The sequence below is a fragment of the Chenopodium album genome, chromosome 22 (assembly GCF_948465745.1).
Source record: "Chenopodium album chromosome 22, dcCheAlbu1.1, whole genome shotgun sequence".
In the NCBI taxonomy this organism is placed as follows: Eukaryota; Viridiplantae; Streptophyta; class Magnoliopsida; order Caryophyllales; family Amaranthaceae; genus Chenopodium; species Chenopodium album.
This window is the reverse complement of record NC_137855.1, coordinates 11,059,402-11,077,178: the sequence shown is the minus strand read 5'-3', so window position 1 is coordinate 11,077,178 and position 17,777 is coordinate 11,059,402. Positions and strand designations below refer to the sequence as shown.

The 17,777-nt window shown below is 30.7% G+C and overlaps 1 protein-coding gene across 1 annotated transcript; it reads right to left on the bottom strand.

Moving 5' to 3' along the window:
- Positions 1–5,030: 5,030 nt before the first annotated feature.
- LOC145604566 (phosphoenolpyruvate carboxylase kinase 1-like) lies at positions 5,031–6,818 on the bottom strand. The gene is made up of 3 exons (XM_081660455.1): positions 6,360–6,818; positions 5,834–6,228; positions 5,031–5,721 (listed from the first exon to the last, which is right to left on the bottom strand). The coding sequence occupies exons 1-3, from the start codon at positions 6,755–6,757 to the stop codon at positions 5,669–5,671; spliced, it is 846 nt and encodes a 281-aa protein (XP_081516581.1). The 5' UTR covers positions 6,758–6,818; the 3' UTR covers positions 5,031–5,668.
- Positions 6,819–17,777: the final 10,959 nt, after the last annotated feature.

Sequence of the window (17,777 nt, the reverse complement as noted above, 5' to 3'; positions counted from 1 at the left end):
GATTGATTGGAATCTTAATATACAAATAAAAATTTTAGGTTGATGAAGTATCTTGGCAGTAGTTGGTAGTTGGGACATTTAAAGATAGATTAGATAATTAATAATTATTTGAAGATCAAACCTATACATAATAAAAATAAAAATAAATAAACCTTTTTAGCATACTTCCACTCATTGTATATTTATATTAAGGTTGTGAAATCTTGTATCACGCTTATCCACTTGAAATTTAAATGATATAAAGCCTAATAAGTTGGTCAACACTAATTCACTAAAATGTTGTCTAATCATAGAAACAACTGTAACAATTGTCATTAATCATAGTAGCATAGCTTTTTCTTTTCATATGTTGGTCCACCAAAAATTGAAATTAAGCACTGATTTAGTATCCGTTCCAAGTTTTGCTCCCATCAGTGGTTTTTTTAAATGAATGGATAAAGTACAACGATATAGATAGAATTTGATTATCAACTCTTTGGATCTGTTCCGGTTTACTAAAAACAACTGAATTGAACTGATTGGGGCTGAACTGAACTAAATATAGCTGAAATAAATTGTTTATGAGAGAAGAAAATTAGGAATTGAACTGAAGTGATTGGAGCTAAGCTGAACAGAACTGAAATTAAGCTGAACAGAACAGACCCTTAATCAACTAACTTATATTTTTTTGGGAGCATTTTTTATTTATTGATTATTATTTTTTTAATCATGTTTACCATAGTATAAATTGAATCATTGATATCTTGTAATATCAATAAGTAAAATTTACATAATACGGAGTAATTGCTATGTGAAAATGTATAACGAGGCAAAGCTAATAAGATTGCACATTACTATTCTTTATCATCTAAAGTATGGATCACACATGAATAGTTAAAGTAGAACATGAAAAGTGTCAAAAATTCAAAAAGTGTCAACTAAAAGAATGTATAAGCTAATTCGAATCGACCTTTTGTTAGTAATGATAATCAATGCGCAAACACATGTGGTGGGGGGTGTAATAATGCAAAACCTATGTAGATTTCAACTGATTTACCAATCTACAATATGGATATGAAAAGTGACTTGAGCTACCATGCATTGTAAGACTCCTGGACACACCATATACCACATAATATGAACATAAGTCAACTTAAATGTTTACACCCAAAAAAATACTGCAAATAGTTCCCTAATAATTTCTTCTAGCCAGGTGACAACTTATTTTATAAGTAATAAATACAAATAAGACTACTAAATTTATAATTTAAAATAGACATTAGTAATGCAATCATACATGTAAAATAGTGTTGCTAGAAGTTGAAATATAAGGTCAGCATTCCATTATTGATGTTTAAGAAAACCTTTCAATATGCAGGCCCAATTGCTTTGTTTTTGTTTCATAATACAGAAAGCACAAATGGACTTGGCAATTATAAATGATTTAAACCAACAGTCAAATATACAATACTCCATATGTTATACTAATTCAAGACTGATTATATTTTGCATATACTACATCAAAACCTTCCACATGTTAACATAGAACTTCCTCTTTGGCTGATAAATGTTAATATTAATATTTAATTTTAAGGTTTTGCTCTCTTTACCTAACTTTTACGAAGTAATACTTGTTTTTCAAAGTCTAAAGCCCGGTTCCGTTCACCTTATTTCCACTTATTTCAGGTTTGATAAGTTCAGATAAAATCAGATAAGTTGTTATAAAGGTTAATCAGGGCTATCTAAGTTTAATTTATAACTAAAATAAGTTCTAATTAGGGCTAATAAGTTCAGATAAGGTCTAATAAGTTCAGATTTGTCATATATAATTTATTGTGTCGAGTCCATCCAACTTATATGTTGATCTAGCCCATGCCTAAGGCCCCGTTCTTTAGAGCTGCTTTGCTCTGCTAAAATTTGCTCTGCTCTGCTAAAATTTGCTCTGCTCTACCCTGCCCTGCCCTGCTCTGCTATGATTAAAATTAATACTTAATATTGAATTATAACAATAATAATAATTAATATTTAATAATAACAATAATATTTAATATTTAATAATAATAATAATAAATATTAAATATTTAATAATAATTAATATTTAATAATAATAAATAATTAATATTTAATAATAATAAATAATTAATATTTAATAATAATAATTAATATTTATTAATAATAATAATTAATATTTAATAATAATAATAAATAATTAATATTTAATAATTATAATATTAATAATAATTAATTAATTTTTAATAATAATAATAGTAATTATAATAATGATAATAATAGTAATAATAATACTTATAACTAATAATATTAATTATAATAATAATAATTGATTTTAATAATAAAAATTAATATTAAGATAATAACTAATATTTAAAAAATAATATTGATTATTAAATTTTAATAATAATATAATAATAATAATTAAATAATATTTAATAATAATGCTAATTATAATTAGTATAATAATAATAATAATAATTAAATAATATTTAATAATAATGATAATTATAATTAATATAATAATAATAATAATTAAATAATATTTAATAATAATGATAATTATAATTAATATAATAATAATAATTAATATTTAACAATAAAATTTAATGATTAGTAATAATGCGATAATATTAGTAGTATTAGTAGTAGTAGTAGTAGTACTACTACTACTACTACTATTACTACTACTACTACTACTACTACTACTACTACTACTACTACTACTACTAATAATAATAATAATAATAATAATAATAATAATAATAATAATAATAATAATAATAATAATAATAATAATAATGAAATCTGCTCGGCTCGGCTCTGCTGAAATCTGCTCTGCTCTGCTAAAATCTGCTCTGCTCTGCCCAGAAGCTCAAAAGAACAGGGCCTAACTCTAGTATGATTAAGTAAAATACAAGTAGTAAAAGTATAATCCTTGTTTGTTTTTTTGTTTTTTTTTTGGTGTGATAATAAATAAGCACCTTGAGTAGAAAATCAAATGTTGAAAAATTCAGCACCACAATATGTTATGAGAAGTTTAAATTGACTTTTTTTTTTTTCTTAATGGAAAGATACTAGACTTCTTGAATGACTTGATGATGTACAAGATTCAGTACTATTTAAGGGCGTATTACAAGAATATACATAATTAAAATAAAAAATTATGGCGTGCACATTAAGTTGGTTAATCGTCATTGATTGACCAACTAACATGTTTAATGATGTATCTATCAATTTAACACAACACTCATTTTTCATGGACCATGATGTTGCCTTACGTCCAACAAATGACAGTGCAACATTGAAAATTACCTCCCAAGAGAGTATAATGACAATTAGGGTAATTTATATTGTTGGGTGATTATATTGCCAATTGTACACACAATAACCACCTTGTTATAATGTTATTCAATCAATTGAATGACAATTACTTTCACGACTTGTTCAAAAGAATGTCATTAGCCGAAAACAATCAGTGGCGGATTTGAAAATAATATTAGTAACAACTTTACATTTACGTTGGCTGATTAATCCCAATATAATGCTATCAACAAGAACGCACCCATGGTTGTTTTATAAAAGAGGTTTGACCTAATTCTTGTCTATTAGAGGTAAACATAAATACAAAGTTCGTTATTTATACATGAGGAATTCACACTGTAAGTTTATCATAATAAAACTACATTGTTTAAATAGAGAATTCTTAACACTTATACGTACTATGTTGTATAAATTGAGATGAATTGTGAAAGAAATCTAATTTGATATTAAATATGAAGAATAACTTACTATTATTATTATGTGACAATTATCATATACTTTTTGCCGAGCAATTGAGCATGCCCAAGTCACACAATAATCTATACTATTCTCTAAACTCCAATCAATCGCAAACTAACAAGGAGACTTTTATTCAAAATTACATTGTACCCTCCCCTACTCTGCATTTCTTAATAGTTAATACTTTGATAGAATCAGATTCTTCTAGGGAGGAAAATGTTTCAAATTCCATGAATTATTTTTTTCAAAAAAACATGAATTTGGAATATTTGTTATCTTTAAGTAAGGTTAAGAATTCTTTTTTTTTTTTTTTTTTTTTTTGAGAGAAAAAATTATAACTTAATTAAATACTTTTTCTATATAAATTACTTTAATTGATTCCTTATTGTAGGCCTATTTTTTGATAAAACGTACAGTTGGCTACACCAAACCAAACTCTCAGAAAAGAGCAAGTTGCATGTTCTAGATATTAGCCGTACTGAAATATTCATGATTTCATGTACTGCCAAAGTAACAGCCGTAGACATACTTTTTCCAAATATATGGAGATTCAAAAGTAAAAGCATCTTGTTGAATTTTTTTTTTTTTTTTTTTTTTTTTTTTTTTTTTTTTTTTTTTTTGGCATAACACTTAGCATATCCTATATTCCCTTTCTAGAGTCTTGTTGAAACTTGAAAGTTTTTTTAAAATTGATACGGAGAACTTCGTATTATTCGATAAGATGCAATTTTATGTTTTTTACCTGAGATTTAAAAATATTATTGAAAAAATCACCTAATAACGCGCAAGTTACATAAAAGATGAAAGTATAGAATATCACACCTGATCCATACCTGACTATCTTATAACTTACAATATAAGTACAAAATCGTATCATAGAATATTTGTGAGACCTAAAATATAATAAACATAAGTTAAATTGCAATCTTGCTATGCTCCCTTTGTTTGCCTAATTTAGCCTTTATTTAATATTTGGTTGATGAAAGGCAAAATTAGTGGGCCTAATATATTAATGTCGAAAGCTATAATCGTCTATGTGTACATTTAATTTGAATCATTGTTATCTTCTAAAACGTGAATTGAAACAAACCAATAACAATCAAGAGCAAAATTCCCAAGAATTTCAAAGATTAATTAAGAAAAGCAAGTTGTGGTGTATAAAATGGAAGTAATAATTATTTTTCTCCCAATAAAATTGACAAAATCACATGAAAAATCAAGCAAAAGATAAAAAGAAAGATTTGGGCCACAAACAAAAGTAAGTAGTACGTATAGTACAAAAGTAAATTTATTACTCATTACTTCATTAGGCATATTACATAACATCCACAAGATGCACTCACTCACTAAAAAGAAAAATCTCTCACATTTGCCTCTAAATTACTCTACAAAAAAGAAGGGCAAAATGGGAAACTTAGTGATTAAGTAGACGCCTAAACATCATTATTCCTCCTAATATCTACATTTTCTTTACTTTTTCTCTTTGTTAAACAAAAAGATTAACAAAAACAAGCATAATAATAATGCTTTTTTACATATTGATCACACCATATAGAAAAAAAAAGGTGCATCTAATATATAATACTCTTAGCCGGGAAACCATGTCTAGAATCTTCTCCTCGAATGAGCCGAGCTAAGCCAAGCCGAGTCGCCGCCGATTAGTCGGAAAAGGGTTTGATTTTTTTTGGATCTTCAATTTTTTATTTTTTTTTTTTTTTTTTGGGATTTTTTTTGCCTCAAAAAAAAAATTTGGGATCAAATTCGGTCGATTTGAAGAACTCCGGAACAATCCATTCTCTAGGAATTTCATCTTGATCCCACTTTTATCTCCTATTTACAAACTCAAAATTACAAACATTTTTGTACTTTTTGTTTGGTTGATTCATTCTTCAAACTTTCAAGTCATGTCATTCATGCTTGTCATTCCTCCACTTGTTACCCAAGGATGCCCTGAAATAAATAAAACAAACAAAAATCGATTAGACAAAAGAAAAAACTAATGTACAGACTTGTATACAACGGGTGTATTGTATTGTAAAACGAGTATTTTCCGAGAACTTACGGAGAACTTGCTCGGCGGAAAATCTTCTGGAAACGTCTTTACAGAGCATCTTCCTCATCAAATCCTTAGCTTCAGGAGAAACAGACCTGAAAATTTTAGTCGGAAATCTAAGATTACCACGAAGAACAGCAGCAAAAGTCTCTTCAACAGTGTCACCGTAAAATGGAGGAACACCACCCAGCATAATATACAATATTACACCTGCACTCCAAACATCTACCTTCTCATTATACTCTCTTCCCATTAAAACCTCGGGCGCTACGTAATACGGCGTCCCGACTATCCCACTCATCTTCTCCGTCTCCCCTGCGCAACCAAACCACTCAGCGGATCCGAAATCACACAGTTTCACTCTGTTCCGTGTGTCGAACAATATATTGTCAGGCTTTATATCCCTGTAATAATATCAAACCAGATCTTGTTAGATTCGTCTCGATATATTATATTTTTTCAGAAAAAAAACTGTGCAGCCTGTGTTGGCTGAAACAAAATTCTGAAAGACCATAAAAAGTCAAATGAGGCGAACCTGTGGCAGATATAGTTACGGTGACAATGAAAAAGCGCCTCGGCCAGCTGGGTAAAAACCGAGCAGGCGTCGGGTTCAGAAAAGGGGCCCGCTGACACAACACGATCGTACAAAGTCTCTTCCTTACACAAATCGGTGACAATAAGAAGATGAGAATCCGAATCAAATATATTGTGGATTTGTAAGATGTTTGGATGAGGCGAGAGGACTTGTAGGATCTTAGGCTCTTTGTCGAGGCATTGACGGTCGATGTCGTCGTCGAGGAGGTTACGTTTGTCGATGGATTTAACGGCGAAGGAGTCGAGTGATGATGGAGAAAAGCAGCGGTAAACGATGCCGAATCGTCCTCGGCCGATCTCCTCGCAAATTTGGTACTCGGATTTGAAGCTATCACACATTTCCTAAAGGTTGGGTATTTTGGTTGAGGGTGTTTTTTTTGTTGGGGTTCAAAGAAAGGGTGGTTAGTGTGCTTTTATAAGCGGTTGAGATGAGATGGGAGAATTTTGTGGATATTATAAACGAATATTCTTTTGAGTAGTTTTTTTTATGTTAGGGTAGTTTTGGTATTTTGGTTGATTATTATTATTTATTTTGTTTTTAGGAGGGGTTTAAGGAAGTGAATAACAATTTATTATTATTATTATTTTTTTTTTTGGAAGGATACCCCAACGGTGATTGTATGGAAGTTGGAGGAAAAATATACCCGGAAATTACTCCGTAATACATTATCTTTTACCTCAGTGTTTTAGAATGTAACCTTGAATGTGGATGAATTTATAATGGTGAAAGTAGTGATCTAAAATCAGATCATATGTAAATCGACAACGATTTGATCCAATATTTTATGACCCGATTCCAAACCTACACCCGACTTGATAAATAACGTAAACCGATTTACCCCAATCTGAAAACAATCTGAATCCAAACTAGTATCCAACACAATTAGAACTCAAAAACTATTACGAGTATAATTCGACACAACCTATTATTGTCCAAAGTCATGGTAACCCGTAACCATGATTTATTTGATTCATCATTGTTAACTGCCATTGACCGAACATAAAACCGTAGAATGTACAGTTTGTTATCGTATACAGTACCTTTTTTGTTCATATCACATATCAATATATGTTCATACCATATTCCAAGGTGTCAGCAAAGCAATTAATTATTATTATTATTATTATTATTATTTCTGATTAAGTTGAGTAGAACAGAGTAAAATAGGTGTCAATAAATTAAAAAAAACCCGCTCAAAAGAACAGGACGTAAGTAACAAATTCACAAATCACAACAATGAGTCATGTGTTTAAAAAACGGAAAACGGGGGAAACAAGGAGCTCAAAATAGGCCAAATGTCAAGTAGTAGCGCGACGAGAGTGGTATTAGTCATAAAGTTGTACGTTACAATACGGTAACAAATGGGCCCACAAACCACCCATAACTTTATTTTGTGTTTGTGCCCTTTACTGTGTGTTTTCTTTGTAACACCAATAATAGACTAGTTTATTGGAATCTTTTATCTTTGATCCAACATTTTTTAATTGATAGGCAGTTAGGCACTCTTCACCTAGTATTATAAGTAGTCATGGAATTGCGCATTTTATTATTGATTAGGGCTGTATTCAAGGTGTGATTTGTCGCTATTATGTTAAATTATGGGCTCCTAATCTTCTAATTAATTAAACTATTTTTATATTGGTATGTATTATGTGGGTTAGTGGTCATTGGTTTGGAGTGTTGCTATTGTTATTCCCTGCTTACAAGCACAATTAGATATTTGCATTAAAAAAACAAGCATACTTTAGATATATATAATTGCTAATGCAAATCTATGTGGATAATTATAGGTTGTTAATAGAATAGATTACTCAAATGTATAATGAAAGGAAATATGTCATCTTGTATTTTCTTCGATTGTGAAGTTTGATACAAACTTCATTTGCTTGAAATAAAATTTAAATAAAATGAGTTCTAAAAAGTTTACTATAAAGATAATAAAGTTAAATAAAATTACTTGTCCATAAAAAGAATTTCAGATAATCATAATGAGTTTATGTAGGCTCTGATATATGCTTTAATTTTACTTTTGTAAGTCTAATAAGGGCTTGTTCTCTTCAACGTATTTTCAATTCAGTTCAGTTCAGCTCCAATCAGTTCAGTTTAGTTACTAATTTCCTTCTCTCATAAAATATTCAGTTCAATTCAACTCTAATTAGTTCAGCTCAGTTCAGTAAAATAAAACATATACGATCATTTTAGTCCTATTAGATAATCCAAGTAAGATAAGGTCTGAACATACAACATAGTTCAAGAAATAAATATTGTACATCGTCCTTAATTAAACATGGTAGTTTGATGTAAATTATAATTTCCTAAATTTTTCTTTGTACCAAATCATCTCTAACAAAAAGAGAGTTAGGTATCACTATTAGAAGAACAATAATTGCCCTACTAAAGTGCATAAGCTGATCACTATATATCATCTTATCTGTTGTAAAATATATAGTTCTATCACCTTATCATCTTTGATTTCTTGTTCTATATATCCTCCTATCATATAACCACTTCACTAACTTCTAGTCCTGACTGATCTGCTGTTTGTGTCATATTTAGGTTACAAAAACTCGGACGTAACCATACACTTATAGAAATATATTAATATACGTGTATTAGCTTGTCAAGTAATAGAGAACCTTTAAATTATTTTATAGATTATGTTAAGGACAATAAACTAAATAAAGTGAAATTTAAGCTCTTTGCACATTCAATATTCAAATATTATCTTTGATCATTGATATATTTAATCATACAATAGATGAATTTGTAAAATGTAAATTAAACTTCATGAAAAAATTCGTTGTGTTAAGTCCAACAAGATCTCAAAGCCCGTAAAAAAGGATAAATTATCAAATAATGAAACTTCTCTTTAATTTTTGTCTAATAAAATGAGGTTACAATTTATACGAAGTACGTAACTTATGTAAAAGGTCAATGCATGTTACGTGTTTGTATTTAAAAACGGAAAGAGCGTAGTTCTTAAATTACTTTTTGAATGTGTATTTTTGTGTCAAGCATTTACATGTGAGATAAAGATCGATGTGACGTATGAGCTGAAGGAATTATGTCTTCGATAAGTGCAATTACTAAATATATCGAGGATCACTATTATGGAGATAATAAGTTCATTCTATTGGGGCGTCATCCTCTGTTGCTAGACTATGAGAGATGATCTTTGGGCTAGTCAAATGGTCCAAAGCCCTTTAGAATGGATCCTATATTGGTCACACACAAGGGTATTGTATTAAGCAAGTTAGAGGCCCATTAATGGGCCTCATGAGCAATTAACTAATCATAAATTGGATTGGGCTAGCATAATTAGATTGGAATTAGGTTTTGGGCTTTTGACATGGGCTCTTATTTAGAGATGAGATCTATAAATAAGATCCATGCCTAGGGTTTGCAGTAAGCAGTCATAATTCACACACAGTGAATTTTGACATCAAGGCAACCAATCCCAAAACCCTAATCCTCTCTCTAACTCACGGCTCTCTCTCTCCTCCCCTCGTCCGTACGGCCGGCCACCCTAGGTGGCGCGTGTGGTGCTCGTGGTGGTTCATGGTGGTTTGTTGCTCGCTCTTCTCCATAGAAGGTCAATTGAAGGTTTCGATTGCAACTAACTAGCATTAGTGGAGGTCTTAATCTGTGCCCGTGGACCAAGTAGAGGAATCACGCTTGAGGTTCTTTATCTCCCCTTGTTCTTGCTCGATTGCACGTGGAATCACGCTTCAAAGGTACAATTATGTGTTCTTTATGTGTTATGCAATGATCCTTGGTTTAGGTGCTTTATGAATATGATTCATGTTATTTCCGCTGCGTAATACCTATAAAACCCTACATGAGCATCTTACTTCAATAGCAGGGAGCTTATATTTCGGCCATGAGGCTATTAATGTTGTGATAAAATAGTGTGATCTACAAGCATTGCAAATGTTTGCCTTAGAGTAGTAGCTAGTAGCCTAGTATAGTCCAATTACATTATATATTTTCCATTTGAAACTAAGATGAAGTGATATATACCAAGTTACCAACGTTCAAATCAAGCAAACTTCTAGATGAAAATTTTGGTCTTCACATTCAACAATAATGTAATTAGCGTAAGGATCAATTAAGTAATGTCTATCTCTAAGGTAAGGAGAGTACGTAACAAAATTGAACCGATAGTCCGTCATTTCTCATAGATTAATCTAGTTCAACTTTACTGGTCAAACTCGTTGGAAGTAAAGGGGAAGGATAAAGAAATTTCCCATCCCAAACAACCTCTAGTGAGATTTGATCTCATGAAGACCTTCAAGTCATGAGGTCAAATTCGTACCACTAGACCAAATCTTGCTTGATGATATAATTGATTGTTTAAGGATTAACCATTAATTGTTTACAACAAAACCTCTAGCTAAAAAGATTTTGTATATTCTTCCTCCGGGCATCCATATTATAAAGATTTATCATTAATTGTGTTCATAATAAGCTTTTGTACTACACTCTGAATTTTATCTTAATATAGATTGTTAATCAACTAAACTAACTAGCATACACGCATTAGTAGAGTACCGACTCTTCTAATCTATGTTACGTAACGTCATTAAGCAAGTCCCACGCCGCAATACGTTGAACCCCCACCCCACTCCTTCAATTAAAAATTTATTAAGCTTAAAGTACTTCACTAATCACAAATTATGACTTAAGTAAAAAGCTAGCTATATTAATAAATAGCTAATTATTAAAGATGAAATCCCAAATTAAATCTTACTTGTATGTGCTTATGGCGGCAGCGCCTCCATACAATTAAAGTATAACATATGGTCAAATAATAAACTCCGTATATAGTTTTGGAATCTTTCAACGGCATCTTAAAAAGTTAAAAACTCAATATAATTTGTGTTAATTCAATTCTAAATATTAAACACATGCTAAAAAACATCAAAATTCCCCTGCTTTTAGCAAGTGTTTTAAAAAATCAAACTAAGAAATTAGGCAGTGAGTATAAGTTGACGGGGTGACCCATACAAATTAAAGTGACATTAGCTGTTGAAATTGAACGTATGACGGCCATTATCAATTTTAATTATATAATTATATTATTCTAATTAAATAAATTATTTTAATCAATCGTATGACCCATGCATTATTGGCTTGCTTAATAATCAAACTTATTGACAGTTTTATTTGAGAATGACGTATGGTATTAGAAAAAAAAAATAATGAAATTGATAGACAACTTCCAGAAGTAAAACACGTCTTTTTTTTTTTTTTTTTTTTCTCAAAGTCAAATATTTACGTAGAACATATTATACGGAGTATATAATATAGGTGTATATATTTTGAATTAATTTGGTCAAGTAAGAAAATCTAATGGAATATTATGTTAAGACGATACTTTATGCTACTACAAGTAGTAATTTGTTTCGGAGCATGCTTTGGAAAATTGGTCATCATGTTGATCTTATTAACGTCATTCATTACGTGAATAGAATTTAAATTGATTTTTTAAATTGGTTGTTTTAAACAGTTAACATCAATGTTGTTCTCAATTGTCAATTTTACTTTGTTCACTTGGTTAGTAGCTTTTTTAGTATAGTGTGGATTAGTCGTAGGTAGGTCAGTAGGTTGCACTGTACTTCGGTAGGTTGCACAAGTATAGGCACTGACTTGATGAAAATGAACACAGGAAAATGTCATCCGCAACTTAGAGGTTTCGGGTACTGTAGACACCCATTTGTGTCTCCCCAAAACCAAACCCAGTGATGAATACCTTTCACGTCGAACCATAAACGAATGAGGTGAAAGTGTGAAAAGTCAAGTGTTGCGGTTAGTTTTTATTAAAATCCTTCTTTCTGTTTTCGAAAATCCACTCTATTTTATGAAAACGTCCAATTCAGTTTATTTTGGTCCATGGTAAGGGTCCAATAATGGTGTAGTTGGATGGGGCTTGAAAAGACCTTTCCAACGATATATTATAAGCCCAATTCCGATGAATAATGAGGAAGTTATGGCCAAAATACTAAACTGGGCCCAAACCGGATTTTACCTACGACCCAATGATCATGTGGAGGGTCCAAAGGTTTAATCCTATTCCTAAAATAATTAGGATTGATTAGAATCTTCTATAAGTTTCTAAAATATCTTAATTATCCTTTTTTGAAAAGATAAGATTATGGAATTTGATTTAAATAAAACTTTCCTTTTTTAAAAACTTTCTTAATTCTATTCGGATTTAAAGATGTTCAAAGATAGTCAGATATTATTTTCGTGCCTCATATTTTTTTATCCAAATTTTATATGGTTGGATAGATCTTGAAATTATCTTTCCAATGATATATTATAATATTAATTCCGAGCTATAACGAAAAAGATATTAAAGATATACGAAACTCTATCCAAAACTGACATTCTTTCACTATTTCGGCCATATCTTTTTATCTACAAAATATTTTAATCTGATTCCAATTGCATTAGAAAGTAGACTTCAAGAGCTTTCCAACGACATATTATATGACTTATTTGGACTTCTAGATCAAAAGATATGATAAAAACAAAATCTGCAAAAACTGTCTTTGTCGCCAAACGACAGGCTTGTCGCCTCGCGACAGGATAAATTTCTGGCGACAAGGTCGGTTTGTTAGCGACAGCGTGTAGTTTTATTCCTTATCAAATTCTATGATTTTCCGGACTTTTTCCTTATAAATAGGGTCTCAAACCTCCGTTTTTATTCATGTTCTCTCATCAACAATCAATTCTCTCCATCAACTCTCATCATCAACTCTCTCTATCAACTCTCATTAAGAATTACTTAATTCTTATTTTCTCTCTCTTTCTAAACCAACCTTTTTACAAACACAATTCCGCATTCACAAGATCTTGAATCACTTAGCCAAGTTCGAAGTTGCCTTCACCCTAGACGTGCAAGGTTTGATAATTTCTGAGGGTTTGGTCCGAAACTAGTCAAAACTTTATTTAAATTGATTTCAATTTGATTCTTTAATTATTCTTTATTATTTTCATTGAAGTTTACTAACTTGTGTATTTTGTTATTAGAAAGAGGTACGAGGCTTCAAAGTAAGTAGATTAGCTTACTCTCTATTTCTTTCACAATGTAGAAAGCATGTTTATTATTGTTTGATTCCTAGTATCATGTTAGGATGCTTTTAATGCTTTCTAGTATCATGTTAGGATGTTATTTTATGCTTTCTAGTATCATGTTTAGGATGCCTTTACTCTTTTCTAATATCATGTTAGTACCATGTTAGGTTTAAAGCTTCGATCTTTATCGTTTAGTGACATGCTAGGATTTGTTATTAATCTTGTTAGTATCATGCCTAGGGTCTTGCTATTATATTTAAGCTTTATTATGCCTTATCATGTTATTATCATCGTTATTATTTTGTTATTGATTTATTATTATGTTGCTTGATATATATTATTGTTATTGCTTGATCACACCTTTTATGGTTGTTAAAGGGAATTTGTACTTGAAATCATGCTTAATAAGATAATTAATAATTTAGTTTAGGCTAATGTGATTTTAACTCAAGTGATCGCCAATAATAGATTTGTTTGTGCATTAATATTCAACCAACATAGATAAACAGGGTAGGTTTAATATGATGTTTGTATGTTATTCGAGAAGCGCACATGAATACGAGCAGAACAAAGTAGAGGCCTATTTTATAGGGCGGGTCCTTTCTTTTGTAGATTGGATTCGTACCCTCATCCCCGGACCCTGTTTGGTTCAAGACCTTATGGAGTAGTTGACGGTCCTTTGGATTGTCTTTTGGGTTTACAAGTTCCTAAAACTTGTTGGCGACTCTTTTTGCTCTTTTTCTTTCCCTTTGGAACGCCACCGTACTTTAGTGTATGATCACAGTGGGGTTCAAGTTTGGGGTTATCGTAATGCTTGAAATATTCCCTACAGGTACGATAATATATAGACATTGATATGAGATGGACACGGAAAAATGTTATCCAAAACATGAAAGGTTATGAATTCATGATGATCTTATGGATACGATTAATAATATGTTTGTTAGAAGAATAATTTTAAGGACTTTAATGCTCTGTATGTAAAAATATCAAGGTTTGACATTGAATTAACCATATCTAAATTTAGTTTAGTTTAAAATGAAAAATGAAATATTAATACAAGAATATGGCAATATTGTAGATTCTCTTGATAAAGGGAAATTGGTATCTTTGCTAAGAGCATGTTCACTTCAGATTATTTTCAGTTCACTTCATTTCACTTCGGTTCAGTTCTCAATTTCCTTCTCTTATAAAATATTCAGCTCAGTTCAGTTTATTTCAGTCAATTAGAACATGCCCTAAGTTAGGCCCCATTCTTTGACTTCTGAGCAGAGTAGAGCTGGTGTCAGCAAATTATTAACACTCAACAGAGCAAAGTAGATTTTAGCAGACCTGAGTAGAGTAGAGTACACCACATCTGCTTTTAAAAACAGTATCTTAGGGGCTGTTCTCATTGACTGAACTGAGGTGAGCTGAACTGAACTGAACTTATTAGAGTTAAACTGAACTGAATTGAACTAGATATTTTATAAGAGAAGAAAATTATGAGCTGAATTGAACTGAACTGAACTAAATTTATTAGAGCTGAACTGAACTGAAAATAATCGTATGATAACAGACCCTCAGTCATATATCTAAGTAATATATAAAGAGAAAGGGCATCTTGGGTGATAAATTTCACTATTCTCAAATTGCCCTTCAATTTTCAAAATTACCTTACAAGTGAAATTTAAAATTAGATATTAATTTTTTTTTAAAAATAAAAATAACTACCTTATCACAACTGCCCCCTATAATAACTGAAACTACTCTTGATTTTCTACTATTAATTGTTTATTTATTTACACAAGACAAATTGATAGTAACTTAGGTAGGTTTTGATAAAGAGGAGAATATAGTTTAATTAGTTTCTTACCTTGTTTAAATAATTTTAACTTTATACCATATATGTTTTACTAATAAACAATTAAAAATATTATTACGATTAATGGTCAAATTTATACATTAAAAGGATTAACACTTGTCTCACACAAATTAATTCATGCACTCCATATCAAGATATTAAGGGCATGTTCACATTTATTGAACTGAGTTAAAATGAACTGAACATAACAGAATTTATTGGAGTTGAATTGAACTGAAGTTATTGGATCTGAACTAAACTGAAATGAATAGAGCTGAAATGAATATTTTATGAGAGAAGAAAATTAGGAATTGAATTGAACTGAACTGATTGGAGCTATACTGAACTAAACTGAGCTAAATTAAACTAAATTGAAATTACGCCGAACGGGGAATCATTATGAGGGAATACTCTTAAAAATCTGACATTACAATTTATAACGGTGATGGCAAGTAGTTTGAAAGCAGAAAAATGACATTATTGACACTGTCGAAGTTGAGCTCCCAAAATTTTGATCAGTTGAACAACATATCAGGGCAACCCATGTGGGGTTACTGTCTTTTAAAGCATTGGGTCCATCCCATGTGATCTCTTTTTATCGTTTTCATATTTCTTTTACCTTATAAGTGGTCTGCCTTATTTATATGCTCCTTTTTTGGACTTTTTTTTTTTTTTTTTTTTATTAAAAATAAATAAATTATATAAGTAGAGTGGGTGGATTAAGGTCTAACCTTAACATGCATTAATCCTGAAAATAGGGGGAAAATGGTCAAATGGATTATGTAAGCACTGAAGAATCACATCTTTAACTTAATTAAAAAGGTTGATTTGTTCTAGATCAATTTAGTGGAAAAATCTAAGATATTCACCAAATGACACAGGTAAGAGTCCTACATTGTTAAAATAAGAGAGAGATAAACACTTTATAAGGTTAAGAGGTTACTCCTTCTATTGTCATATGGTTTTGGGATGAAACTTTCTTGGAATTGTGAAGTGGGCTCTCTCTTTTGATTTGCAGGTGCGGCCCAAGTCCTTTAACACTATTGGTCAAGTTTCTCTTGCCAAAAGGTTTTGTGTAAGACCGGACTCACGTGAGACCGGGCTCAATAACAAAAGTCCAATAAAAAGGCGCGGGCTAACTAAACCCGATCGCGAGGCCCGCAACACCAAAAACATGATAGTGGACTCACGTGAGTCCGTCTCACCCAAAACTTTACCTTCTCTTGCAGTATTATTATTGTTGACGTGATTTTAACTTGTAAAATCGGAGGTAGTACATAATATAAAGTATTGTTAATAAAAGAAAAATAATTTTTTTAAAAAAAAAGTAGTGTAAGCAAGGTTAATAGGAGATAATAATAATAATAATAATAATAATAATAATAATAATAATAATAATAATAATTTATAATTGTCAAAACTATTACAAGGATTAAACGGAAGAAATGCAATATCATATGTAATATTCCATGTAAGTGAAGCTTGGCTAATAGCCATAGGCCATAAAAAATAAGGACAACCACTTATCACTTTTCTAGGACTTATGAGTAGGAAATGTCCTTTTTGCTCTTTTATTGTTATTAGAAACAAGTTTACAACCTAAATTAATACTACCACCAGAAATATGGTGAGATTAGAGAGCATAATTTGTTTCTAGCTATTTAACTTCTTCGTTTGTCCAAAACATATCTAACCTCTTGTTAGGTAATTAGCTTCTCGCCTCTCCATACTCTTGAAAGGATACTTGGCCACCTTTACTACTGAAAATTCCTAGATCAAAATACTTCTAAAATCTTTATAAATATCTTTGAAGTACATAAAAACCATAAGCTCGAGCCAAGAGTTAGTTTTATGTATTTCCAAGATCACCCTTGATCACCTATTACACATTTACACATGTTAGTTATTTGGTTTCTCCTTAACTTGTCTACTCTTCCAGCAAAGATCCTATATTCGTTTTTTAACTATATTGTTTAGGTAATTAATAAGAACAATCATGATGTTGGGGAAATTGGTTTACCAGGTCACAAAAATGGAACGAAATTGGACAAATTTAAACACTTCGAGGCGTGAACAAAATTACTTTCTCAAAGTAATATTTCGACCTTAATATACACACCAGTTATCACGAAATTACTAGGAGATAGATATAACAAAGACAATCATAGTATATTTGTAATCTAATGTAATTACATACACTTTGATAATTATGATAATGATAAATTGGGTTTGCAAAAGGTTTTCAAGAAAATAAATCAACTGCTATTTTCTCAAGTAAGTTTTCATCATATGTTAAATAACATATTTATAATAGTAATATATTCCAGCAAACAATCAATGAACGAAGAAACACGAATAAACTGCCACAAATTGCCAGCCAAGCTAAGACCCGCGCCTGACCGGGCTATTCTAAACAACGCAAACAAGGACCCTCA

Coding starts and splice junctions, on each gene's coding strand:
- LOC145604566 (XM_081660455.1), bottom strand. CDS start 6,757: ATGTGTGATAGCTTCAAATCCGAGTACCAAATTTGCGAGGAGATCGGC. Junction 6,229..6,359: donor CGTAACTATATCTGCCACAG/GTTCGCCTCATT, acceptor ATATTATTACAG/GGATATAAAGCCTGACAATA. Junction 5,722..5,833: donor TTCCGCCGAGCAAGTTCTCC/GTAAGTTCTCGG, acceptor TATTTATTTCAG/GGCATCCTTGGGTAACAAGT.